Source organism: Polypterus senegalus, chromosome 16, assembly GCF_016835505.1.
Source record: "Polypterus senegalus isolate Bchr_013 chromosome 16, ASM1683550v1, whole genome shotgun sequence".
NCBI lineage: Eukaryota > Metazoa > Chordata > Cladistia > Polypteriformes > Polypteridae > Polypterus > Polypterus senegalus.
Window position 1 is genome coordinate 18,809,721 of NC_053169.1, and position 13,280 is coordinate 18,823,000.

Sequence of the window (13,280 nt, forward strand, 5' to 3'; positions counted from 1 at the left end):
ATTAATAATGTGCAAATATGTAATAGTACAAATCTACAATACTGCACACATTTGTTTCTAATTTCTTCACTCAAACACTTGCTTTCTTAATAGCATTAAGTTAAAAACATGAAGAATAAAACAATTGGAAAATGCAGTTTACTCTGCTGGAAGGAAAACTGGCCAGTCCTACCTTTCATTTTTTCTTCTATATCACCCGGATAGTTTAGCTCTTCATCTACTGGCAATTCCACATCTGTATTAGCAGCAGGTAAGGGATCTGTGGCTAAATCCTTTTTAAGCATATTGGTATTACCAAGTGAAGATGATGGACCCTCATCCCCAAACTCCATATTTAAGGCCTCACTTAACCTTTCCTGCTCTAGGGGCCCCTTTCTTAAATAGTGTTTGATGTAAACATGTGAGCTTTGCAAATCACTCAAAGTGTCTGCTTGTGAATGTTCAGTTAAGTACTGCAGCAGTTTCTGTGCCACATCCACAGGTACAGACAACTGGATCAGACCGACTTCATCAATTTCATACATCTGTCAAAGGAAAAAAAAGGAGAAAAAAATGAAAATCCTAAACTTTTTATGCAAATTGATTAAATGAAGTACTCATCACAGAATTAAAGGTCCAACTTGCACCCTTTACAACTATAAAAGACCCTTTAAAACAACAGGTATAACTAGGCTGCTAAACAATTAATTACATTTTGTTGAAATATGAAATATGGCAAAAATCAAATACAATAACCATATTTACAAAAGAGAAGTATACAAAAAACAATGTACAGTAACTACCTCCAAATACTATGTAGAAGTGAAACCAAGATATTACAGAGAATAAAGTGACTTCTGATATATGTCAGCATACTTTTGAATTCTAAAGGCATTTTAAAGAAAAAAAAAAAAAGTTACAATTTAACACAGAATGCATTTAGGAGTATTAGTTTTTAACCCAAGATGGCAATTTCATAGTGAAGTTATGGACAGGAAATTGGTTTTATACAGTTTATTCACAATAAAAATGCACTGAATGTATGTGTAAAAATATAAGTACTTTTATATCCAGTGTAAAAACTACTGGGCTTTCATTTACTGATGAAATTTACTCACTCAAAACACAGTAGAAGACAAACCATACAAATACCAATGCACAATCTCACCTGATAATCTAAGCTTTGACAAATGAGTCTGTTAACCTCTTGCTGCTGTTTGAGTTCAAGCTTCTTGATGAAAAACAGCAGCTCCCACCATTCTGCCCGACTCAGGACCCTTGAATCCTCACATGCACTCTCTGCCAAATAAGGCAATGCATTGAGTCCCCCAGGAGGCTTACAGAAGAACATCTGACTTACTGCCACAAAAAAAAAAAAAATTAAATATATTACCCAAACTACAATACCCAAATGCTTTAATTCCACAGTTTGCTAATTATAAAGAATACCATATATTGATTTGAACTGCAATTTTTAAATGTTATAATGAAGACAATATAAAAACATGAAAATGTATTGTCAAATATAGTTTTGTAATTCCAAATGCTGCGGAAACTACTTTGCATATGTTATGTACTAGGAATTATACTCTATACTTTGTGAACAATGCTGTTTTACTTTCAGCAAAAATATTTCTGCTATCTGTATATAACACTGTATTTTTTATTATACAGAACTAAAGAAACTATATTCAAATTTCACAAATAAAAAAACACAATAGGACAAACATACTTTGTGCTAAAATGTATGTTTTGTTTAAGGAAAGATTTTTATTCAGTATATTACTATAAATAAAGATATGCAATTGTATTTTTGAATTATAGGTAAAGATTTATATAGATATTTTCACACATATCCATAGAAAAACTGAGCTATGCCAAAAGAATGGCTTATACGTAGTAAATCTATTACAGTGAAACAAATTGTCTAGTTTTCTCTAGTACATATAGTAAATACTCTTCATGTGACACTAGCAAACTTTAGAAGAATTTGCAGAAACACTTTTGCTAACTGGTCAAAAACACAGTATAGATTGGAATGTCTTTTTGTTTAAATTTCGACGGCTGCCTAGACTGATAATGTTCATGCATTATGCAGAAAGACGGTAAAGAATGCAGGATTATTTATTATATTTTCCTGCATATAACCTGCACCTCTGTACAACCTGCACGTCATCCCTATCAAGGAAAGAAAAAAAAAAATACAGCCTACACATATAAATGGCACATTTCGTCTCTGTTCAGTAAAAAAAAAAAAAAAACACCTGCATGTTAGCGTTCTTTCATTAAAAAGAATATAAATAACCAGAACACCTTAACAAATGAACCTGCAACAGACAATAGCCCACATATGCAAATTATTACACCACTGTTACATCACTCATTGTAATAAAGTTATTCATTACTGAATGACAGTGTTGCATTGTGCAAATGGCATTTTATAATAAAATAAATAATATTCTCCATCTAACTGATATTTTGTCACTGCTGAAAAATTTCGTCCTGTTCTGAAACAGCAAACTTCACATAACTAACCAGCTGACTCATCCACATGCTGAAAAGGCTTCTAACTAGTGAGTGTCAGAGAAACAAAAAGAGATGATACAAATGTACTATACACTCACCTAAAGGATTATTAGGACCACCATACTAATACGGTGTTTGACCCCCTTTCACCTTCAGAACTGCCTTAATTCTACGTGGCGTTGATTCAACAAGGTGCTGAAAGCATTCTTTAGAAATGTTGGCCCATATTGATAGGATAGCATCTTGCAGTTGATGGAGATTTGTGGGATGCACATCCAGGGCACGAAGCTCCCATTCCACCACATCCCAAAGATGCTCTATTGGGTTGAGATCTGGTGACTGTGGGGGCCATTTTAGTACAGTGAACTCATTGTCATGTTCAAGAAACCAATTTGAAATGATTCGAGCTTTGTGACATGGTGCATTATCCTGCTGGAAGTAGCCATCAGAGGATAGGTACATGGTGGTCATGAAGGGATGGACATGGTCAGAAACAATGCTCAGGTAACCCGTGGCATTTAAACGATGCCCAATTGGCACTAAGGGGCCTAAAGTGTGCCAAGAAAACATCCCCCACACCATTACACCACCACCACCAGCCTGCACAGTGGTAACAAGGCATGATGGATCCACGTTCTCATTCTGTTTCCGCCAAATTGTGACTCTACCATTTGAATGTCTCAACAGAAATCGAGACTCATCAGACCAGGCAACATTTTTCCAGTCTTCAACTGTCCAATTTTGGTGAGCTCGTGCAAATTGTAGCCTCTTTTTTCTATTTGTAGAGGAGATGAGTGGTACCCGGTGGGGTCTTCTGCTGTTGTAGCCCATCCGCCTCAAGGTTGTGCGTGTTGTGGCTTCACAAATGCTTTGCTGCATACCTCGGTTGTAACGAGTGATTATTTCAGTCAAAGTTGCTCTTCTATCAGCTTGAATCAGTCGGCCCATTCTCCTCTGACCTCTAGCATCAACAAGGCATTTTCGCCCACAGGACTGCCGCATACTGGATGTTTTTCCCTTTTCACACCATTCTTTGTAAACCCTAGAAATGGTTGTGCATGAAAATCCCAGTAACTGAGCAGATTGTGAAATACTCAGACCGGCCCGTCTGGCACCAACAACCATGCCACGCTCAAAATTGCTTAAATCACCTTTCTTTTACATTCTGACATTCAGTTTGGAGTTTAGGGGATTGTCTTGACCGGGACCACACCCTAAATGTATTGAAGCAACTGCCATGTGATTGGTTGATTAAATAATTGCATTAATGAGAAATTGAACAGGTGTTCCTAATAATCCTTTAGGTGAGTGTATATACAGTGCTTACAATATTTTTACTACATCACAAAATTCTAAAATAACCTGTGCCTTCCATGGTATGATTTGTATACAAAAGCTTTGCTACAATAATGCTTTGTAAATTGAATTTTGCAGCTGTTTACGGGTTAAAAAAAAAAAGTTTTCATATTTTCTGTCGACATCATGTCCGTTTGTCTATTTACATTATACATCTTGGCTGCAACTAGATCACTTTTACGAGTTGTACTTTATTTTTTATTGTTTGAAAATGACAGAATATAAGCACTAGACATACTTCACTCAAACGCTGCAATGGATAAAGCAGCTATAACTTTCTGTCATACCATGCTGTGTTCAAAGAATTGAACAATGTTTATGCAAAAGAAAGAAACTCTGACCACCAAAAGAAAAAATGTTTTTCATTTGCTTTTGAATTGTCAGTGTTAAATTAACAAGTACATTGTAAAAAGGACTGTTAGCATATCTACACATTAACTGTTAATTTAATATTGGTGTTTTTGCTGTGCACAAAAAAAACCAAAGCACTCCCTAACCTATCTGCTCATACAATGTGGCTTTTCTGTTTTAATGAAGAAAGCATTACATTTTGGCCAATTACAAAATGTGTCAGAATTACCAGTATTACTATTTTGATAATTATTAATTAGCATTTTGTAAGACACTCAACATGTCAGAGCAGGCTGCAGCAGATTTAATCATTTACAAATTGCCGACAAAAACAATCACGGGAAACACTATCAGACCCCGTCCTGTTCAAAACACTAAAAAAAGTCTTGCATCAGTTTCTCAGAGACATCGAATTTTGTTGCAGCAGCACAGTTACCAATTTATTTTGCTACTTCAACAACATTTAATTTAAAACCAGCTTCATATTTTCTTCTGATTGAACACTCCATTGTAGATAAGGGATGCTCTTACGATAAAGGTGTATGAGGGTGTGAGATACAAAAAACAAATCAGTGCAAATGTTGCTTCGGAATAGTTTGAGTATTACCATGATGGTCACGTAGGCACAATAGAGAGAAGAAAAAGGCTGCGTGCTCTGTGGTTACTCTCTCTGGTGGGTGTTATCATATCATAATCTCTTGGACCAATAGTTTTCCGCATTCGACTTATACGACAGACATTATAAAATACCAGAAATTATACTTTAAAATCAAGCCCCGACTTATGCGCAGGAGAACTTATCCGTGAGTATATACGATATTTATTATTATTGTTTAAAGTGTTCTTTTTTGATGTGTTTTCTATTTACTCCAATTTTTCTTAGTGCACTTTTCTATTAAATATTTCTATAAAAATGAGCAACTTGGAATTAGTTTTACTGATTTATTTTTAAATAAAGACAGTTTTCACATAGAGTGATTTCTGCACAGTTAAAATCATGGAAAATAGCATATATAATTTGGCGCAGATTTAACTTGCACAGTACACACATATGAAAGACAAAAACCTGCCCAGGTTCTGTTTTCAGTAATGCAGGAGTCGCTCATCTTGAAAATGTTCTACCTTCCTGTGCCTTAGTTGTCATTTGTTTCATGACATTAAACCAAAATAAGAAGTAATGTACAGTATGTATGGAATGATTCATTAATTAGCCAAGGTTGAGAGAAAATAGCCTTTTTTTCCAAAAATACATTTACTTTATCGCATTATGAAAACACAGATTAAGTAGTCCATTAAAAGGGCATGGAGTAAGCATTAATGGTTTAATGCCATCTAATGTTTGGAGATACAGTAAAATCAAATACCTGGTAATAAAGATTGATCACGTTCACCAGTGCTTAGTTTTAAAGTTTCAGCAAGTGTTGATGCTTTCTCCTGGGTTTCTTTCTCAGCCTGCCCACTTGTGCCACTACCAATGATCTCAATCATGTGCCAGTGTACCCAGTAAGTCCTATTCAAAGAATTCCAGTACACCTGCATAATCATATTTAATGACAGTTAATATTCATATTTATATGTCAAAACATATTAAACATATTTCTGAATTCAAGTTCACACAATAATCATTCAAACAATCACAGCAGCAGTTAAAAATGGCTAAAATAAAAAGCAAATGAGCACCATGGCACTTTTAAAAATACCAATTATAAATCAATATTAAGATAATACTTCACATATTAAATATAGTACATCAGTGGAGTGTTGCAGTGATGTTAATCCTTCTGGAAGTTTCTCCCAAGCTCAACCAATGTGACCTTCAAGTTCTTGGTCATCAATCTTACCAAGGGCATTCTCCTGCAACTGATCAGTTTGGGTGGGTGGTAAGCTCTACAAAGAGTTGTGGTTATTCCAAATTTCTTCCATTTAAGAATTACAGAGGCCTCTGTGCTCTTTGGAACCTTACTGCTGCAGACATTTTTGTAGCCTCCTCTAGATCTGTGCCTTGACACAATCTTGTATCTAATCTTTTCAGGAAATTGTTATGAAGTAATCGTCCGACACTGATCACCAATTTCATGTTATTTGATCGACCGATTAAGTTTTTTTTTTTTTAATCTCTTTAAATTAACTTTTTTACAGTAAAATCCTGCATAAATAGACAAACAGAAGCTCCATGTCCTATATTAAAGTGTATTTTTACAATTAAACTACAGACCACAGGCATTAAGTGTTCATTTTCTATTAACAAAATGAATTTCTGTAGGCTTATTGCTCTGTGACCATAAAATACTAAAAACTAAAATTTCCTTAAAATGCATACTTTAAAAAAATATGTACAAAAATATTTATCCATAACAAGTCTAAATTAAAGAGAGCAGTTTTCACCATTTCTCCAAAAAAAAAAAAAATTATGTATCTTCTTTCTCTCTATACTGTATAGAGAAAGATTAGCTAAATTGTGCAACACTTTCATGCAATGCTCATTTTCTTCAAAACCATATGTTATATACCATACATCTACTATATAATTTTTTTTTCATCTTCCAAGGGAGAATACAACAATGATACTCTCATGTCAATACTAAGAACAGTAGTGGTACAGCTGTGTGTTAGCACTCAACAAGACACATATGTGGCGCAATGGTAGCATACATACTGTCTTACAGTAAGGAGATTGTAAATTCAAGTACCATGTCCTGCCTGTGTGAAATATTGTGAAAGGGTTATTTTTTTCATTTAACAAAAAATCCATATCATGCACTCACTGATAGTATGCAAAGCGAGCTATCGGCAAGGGGTTCCATATCTATCTATCTATCTATCTATATATATATATATATATGTATGTGTGTGTGCATGTGTAATATATATGTATATGTAATATATATATTATATATACACATATTTATTCTCACACAATTAATTGATATTGGCAATTAAACACTACTTAAATGTAAATATAAATGCACTTATACGTTCAAATCATTTCAAATTAGTAATTGCACTGCAGCTTTTTGCTGTTAAAATATACATTTCCTATATTTATACAGGTGTGTTTTTTCCCTACAGTGTATCAAATAGACATTTGTTATTATTGAGGGGTAATTATAAAATATAAGTTACCATTTTAATTATGTAGTACTTGTTTCTTACTAAAACTTGTGCTGTATGACACACAGCAACAAATAATACAGGACAAACCTTTTAAAAAAGCCTAATTTTTACTAAACATCAATTTCAAATTTGTCTTTGTTTTCTTTATCCAATTAAAAGTGTAAGCTGCTTCTCTGTCCAAACTCAAGAGGCACAAGTTTTAATTTAAAGGACAAAATAAAAAGACCTTAACTCCTTCAAGCAGCATTTCTTGCCATTTGTCAAGTTGCACAGGACAACTTATCCGACTCCTTGTTTCTCCCAGGTTTATTACTCCGCTTTCTTTAACTAAAGGCTAAGATAGCAATTACCACTTGTTCACTGGAAAAACAAGCTTCCACTCGTTGCTCTTTGTTTACACTGCAGGAAGTTTGCTGCCAAGAGAGATAAACTGTAATAATGTGTGTTAAGGAGCACTTCAAATAAATTACAGTAAAGCTTAGAAAAGAAAGGGCTGAAAATATTGGCCTTTGTGATCAGCCTTTTTACCAATCTACAATCGTCTTCTGGGGGAAAACTGGCCAATTTTGATGGGCAGCCAATCAATCGGAGCATCCCTATTTCCTAATTAAGTTCAATTAACTGAATTCACCACAAGTGGATTCAAATCAAAGTAATGAAACATCTCAAAAAACACTTAATAGACTGGGATGCACAAGAGACAAAATTCAAGTGTCACAGCAAAAGGTATACATACTTATGTCAATGTGATGTTTTAGTGTTTTTTTTTTATAATATTCACAAAAATATCTAAAATCCTGGATTAGCAGTGTTAATCTGGAGGGTATTTAAGTGTTCCTTAATGGGAGGAAAAAAATGAATAAGCCTGCAACACAGCAAAATGTGATAGAAGTCTGAATACTTTCTGAATGCACTGTATTTTCACAATACGTAACTGTAGTAAAAATGGAAACAAAAATACATTAATATGAAAAATTAATCATTCATAATCAGTAGATTTTTATACAAAAAAATCTATGGACTTGGCAAAATTTCGTCTACTTTCCTCATAAATTAATTCTAATGGTACTTTAACTCTGTTATTTCAGAATCCCATCTGATATTCTCTATAAAATGGAAGAGGGGTGTTTATATTATGTACATGCCTTTGAAAGATCAAAGTTGATGGACCAGCTTACCTGTACTGGTGGAGTGCCATCATTGCTGTATCGAAACTCTCCTTCATCACCAGAACTCACTTCTTCGTAATCCTCTAGCATGCGGACAACCATTCCACTTATCAATGTGTTCTGTACATATTCTACATAAGCAGCACGTGTATCAAAGTCTGAAGGATGTAAAAAGCCTATTGATGCTTTCTTTTTTGGGGGTGGAGCAGCAAGGATGGTTTGGCAAGGTGTGCTGCGAGGTTGAAAAATTGATTGTATAATTTTCTGCTGCTGATCTTCCTCAGCAGAACTAAACATAGATTCATGGTCCATCTGCCGGTTACGGTCCCAGCCCATTACTCGCACTAACTCTGATATAAGGTTGGCCATGGCCATAGTGAACTCAAACTCATGCTGGACACGTGAATGCTCATTCTGGTGTAGGGAGACAGTACCTTCCTGTCTCTCTGAGGTCTGTTCACAGCTACTAGTGTTCAATTTGTCCATTAATGATGTAACACAGAGGTAGCGCTTGACAAGTGAAAAGAGCAGCTTCCCAGGTATCTGCAAAACACAGTTTAAGAGGCAAATTAAAAGCTCTGCTGATTATCTAAGGAAAGCAAATGCCTGCTACTATTAAAACTTTTATATGTTATAAACAAGTAGTTTCTGAATTTAAAAGCACTCAGACTCCCTGAAGTTTTGTCTCTTTTCCTTGCATTTAAGGGTTTACAATGTCTTAGCTGTTTTCTTAGACTTTTGGTTCAGGTCTTTAATTTTCTGTGGGCTTTTTACTAAAGTAAATATGAAATGGAAAATGAACTTGACTATGACAAAAATATTTCAACAGAACAAATAAAAGAGGCTTACATACATAAATACTTAATATGTATAGATTAAAAAAACAAGCATTTTAAGACATTTTAAATTACAATGTATGTATGACAAAAAATTAATCTCCTAAGAAATCAGAATCAGTGGCTTAGTTTACATGAAAAACTGTGTATGGAAAAAATGGCACACAAGTACACAAATATCTATTGTGTATTTGCAAGTTTTTGCTGTCAAGTTGGCACACAACTAGTTAGGAGTGGCGGAATGAAATCATAACATGCTGGTGGTGTCCAGTAGTACATTTAATTAAGCATTATGCATCTTCTCCTCCAAGCAGGCTAAGATTTCCAGACAACACAGTTAAGACGATTCCACAACATCTCACACATGCTCTATCAGAGACATCTGTTTGGCACTGTTGTTGCAAAATGCCATTAGGCAGGACCACCTCAAAATGATTTACAATTTGTGACAAAATTCTAAATAAATCATCTGTTTTTACTTTAAAGCACAGTGTATTACTACTATAGAAATAAGAAACTAACCAAAAACATCTTCTTCCATTATCTGATAAACACAAAAAGGAGCAAACAACTTAAAAAATACTTAACACCCAAAAAAAAGCCTAAAGTTGCAACAGTACTTTTTCCTGAAATAGGTGCCAAAATGTAGTCTCTTGTTTGAAACTTAAGCACTATTAAAAAAAATACACAGTCCTTGTATCATATGTCAGCCTTTATACATTAGGGAAAAGACTAATATACAATACAAAATTAAGATGGCACACACAAGAATAGCTAAAAGCCACAGACCAATGTAATCTTTCAAAACTGCAACTAGGAAACATGTACCTGATTTATGTGCTTTTTTATAAACAGATTATGTGATTCATCAGACCAGGCCAACTTATTCCCTGGCACCATGGTCCACTTCAGAAACTCACATGCCCATTATAGGTGCTTTCAGCAGTGGACAGGGGTCAGCATGGGCATCTGACCGGTCTGCAGATACACAGCCCCTTATACAGAAAGCTGTGCTGCACTGAATGTTCTGGCCCTTGTGAAAGTTGCTCAGATCCTTAACCGTGACCATTTTTCCTGCATCTAACACATTACATCTATTGCTGCTTAATATATTCCAACTTTGACAGGTGCCATGGTAACAAAATAATCAATATTATTCACTTCACCTGTCAGTGGTTTTATTGTTGTGTCAGATTGGTGTATATACACATATACAAAAATATATGCGAGAGAGAGAGAGTATGTGTGTGTCTCAGACAAACAAGCAAACAATTTGACATATTGCAAGTTAACTGACTCTGGTATAGAACTAGTGACATCTACTTGTTCTTCACCAGCTGACAAGTGCTGTACCTGTGGAAGGTGTATGCCTTCAAAAGAGATGCCATGCTCCTCAGTAGATGTGGTTTCAGCAAAGAGTTCCAAAAGAGTATATCGATTGTCAAAATCCATGTGCTGTTCAATCCCATCCTGCTGACTAAGAGAGAGGAGGACATAGGCACGACTTCCTAAAAAAAGATAAAACAGAAAGTTAATTTATTCATTAACACCACTGTTGTAAAATACAACTTTTAATATAACATTTTCAAGCAAACCTACATAGTTTTGTAAATTACCTTAAGTGAACTCATATTATGTATATAAAATTACTAGGATGAGTTTAAATAGGTGTCACCTGGATACTGTGTGTGTATACTGTATAAATACATACATACATATATACACATATATATATATATATATATATATATATATATACACACATATATACTGTATATATATATACACACACACACACACATATATACTGTATAGCTTAAGATATATATATATATATATATATATATATATATATACATATATCTATACTAATAAAAGGCAAAGCCCTCACTGACTGACTGACTGACTGACTGACTCATCACTAATTCTCCAACTTGCCGTGTAGGTAGAAGGCTGAAATTTGGCAGGCTCATTCCTTACAGCTTCCTTACAAAAGTTGGGCAGGTTTCATTTCGAAATTCTACGCATAATGGTCATAACTAGAAGCTATTTTTCTCCATTTACTGTAATGGAGTTGAGCTCGAAAGACGTGGGGGGCGGAGTTTCGTGTGACATCATCACGCCTCCCACGTAATTACACAGTTCGTAGAAAACCAGGAAGAGCTCCAAAAAGCCCTTAAGAAAACATGCATTATATAATTAAGGCAGCGAAACAATTAGAAGCGAGCGAGTGACATATAAAACCATATTCAGCGGCTCACGTGAACTGACGCAGTGCGCAGACAAAAAGCAACAGTTCCAAAGAGTGCTGAACAAAAACCGAATTACACTGCTACGCTCAAATAGATAAACCACACGCCGTGGCGCAATAGTAGAGGCTTCCCCTCTAGCGCAGACGTCCGAGGTTCGATTCCCGAGATGCACTGAGTATGTACACACGCATTTTTATTCATTTTAACTTCGCATCCCCTTGGTTTGAGACGTATGAAAAAATATGCGGTTAATGCAGAAAGACAGATCACCAATTGAAGCTTTATGAATAATGGATACTTTATTCGCGATCAATGATTTGTTTTGGTAAAGCCATACTCAGTGTATTCATTAGATGAGCGGTAAAAAAGTAAGAGCGAGGGGAGGGTAACTTATTGAGGCACGCAGGCAAAACCACAATAGCACGTGGGCTCGATGTACTGTAGTGCGCGTCAACTCGATCTGAATTGTGCATCACATTCAAAAATATATCTTTTCAAGTTCTATTTAGTCCATATGTGTCAAACTCAAGGCCCACGGGCCACATCCGGCCCGGAGTGTAATTAAATCCGGCCCGCGAGATCATTTTTATATACTGTATTATTGTTATTAATGGCCCGGGGAGATAAAGTGCTGGTAACACAATAAACTACAGATCCCATAATGTAGCGCTTCAGCTGCCTTGCCGAACACTTACCGCATTAATCAAGTCTAGCTTATGATGTTGCAAGTTATTGTGAAGCTAGCCCACACGATGCTGAAGAGAAAAGGTGATTCTGAACATAGAGCCTTTAAAAACCGATGGGAGGCTGAGTATATGTTTACTGACATTGCCGGTAAACCCGTGTGTCTCATTTGTGGAGCTAATGTGGCTGTAATTACAGAATTTAATCTAAGACGGCACTATGAGACAAAACATCAAGATAACCTGAAAGACCTGAATGCAATGCACAAGATACAGAAAGCAGAAGAGTTAAAGAAGAATCTGACACTTCAGCAGACGTTTTTACCCGTGCAAAATCACAAAGTGATTTCAAGTGAAGCTACTTTTATGGGAGACACAAATGCACCAGTGCAACTTGCCCCACTTTCCCTTTTGCCAAGTAATGTTGAACCAACTCGGCACTACGGAGTTCCCAAATACGCACTTTGCTGATAAACTGAGCGCACTGAGTTTGCACGGCGCTTTGGTGACTTTGAAGAACAAAAAAATAATTTTCAGTTGTTCCGCAACCCATTTGCCATCGATGTGAAAACTGCACCTGTGCAGATTCAGATGGAGGTGATTGAGCTGCAGTGTAATGGCACACTGAAGGCAAAGTACGATACTGCAGGGCCCGTACAGTTTATTCACTCCATTCCCACACAAATGCTCCAGCTCCGTCTACATGTGGCTCGAACCTTATGCATGTTTGGTAGCACATATCTGTGTGAGAAGCTCTTCTCAGTCATGAAGACTAACAAAACAGCACACCTCGGAGTCGCCTCACTGATGAGCACCTGCAGCCCATCCTGAAAATCTCCACAACACAGAACCTCACATATGTTAATGCGGGTACGGTTGGAATGATAAAGGAAATGTGTACTTGAACAATGTAAAGTAAGTCTAAAATATCTACACAATAACTATAATCGTAATAAATGAACAATAAGACAGTGGGGAAGCCGTGGATAAAATAAAAAGGCTGTAGTTATCAGC

The 13,280-nt window shown here is 35.7% G+C and overlaps 1 protein-coding gene across 1 annotated transcript in view; it reads right to left on the reverse strand.

Annotated features, from left to right (window-relative positions):
* LOC120517018 (cullin-9) overlaps positions 1-13,280 on the reverse strand; it is a 112,912-nt gene that overhangs the window by 74,240 nt on the left and 25,392 nt on the right. Inside the window, 5 exon segments of the mRNA XM_039739086.1 lie at positions 173-524; positions 1,148-1,338; positions 5,577-5,745; positions 8,505-9,038; positions 10,685-10,839. Coding sequence (XP_039595020.1) covers positions 173-524; positions 1,148-1,338; positions 5,577-5,745; positions 8,505-9,038; positions 10,685-10,839 — 1,401 coding nt within the window.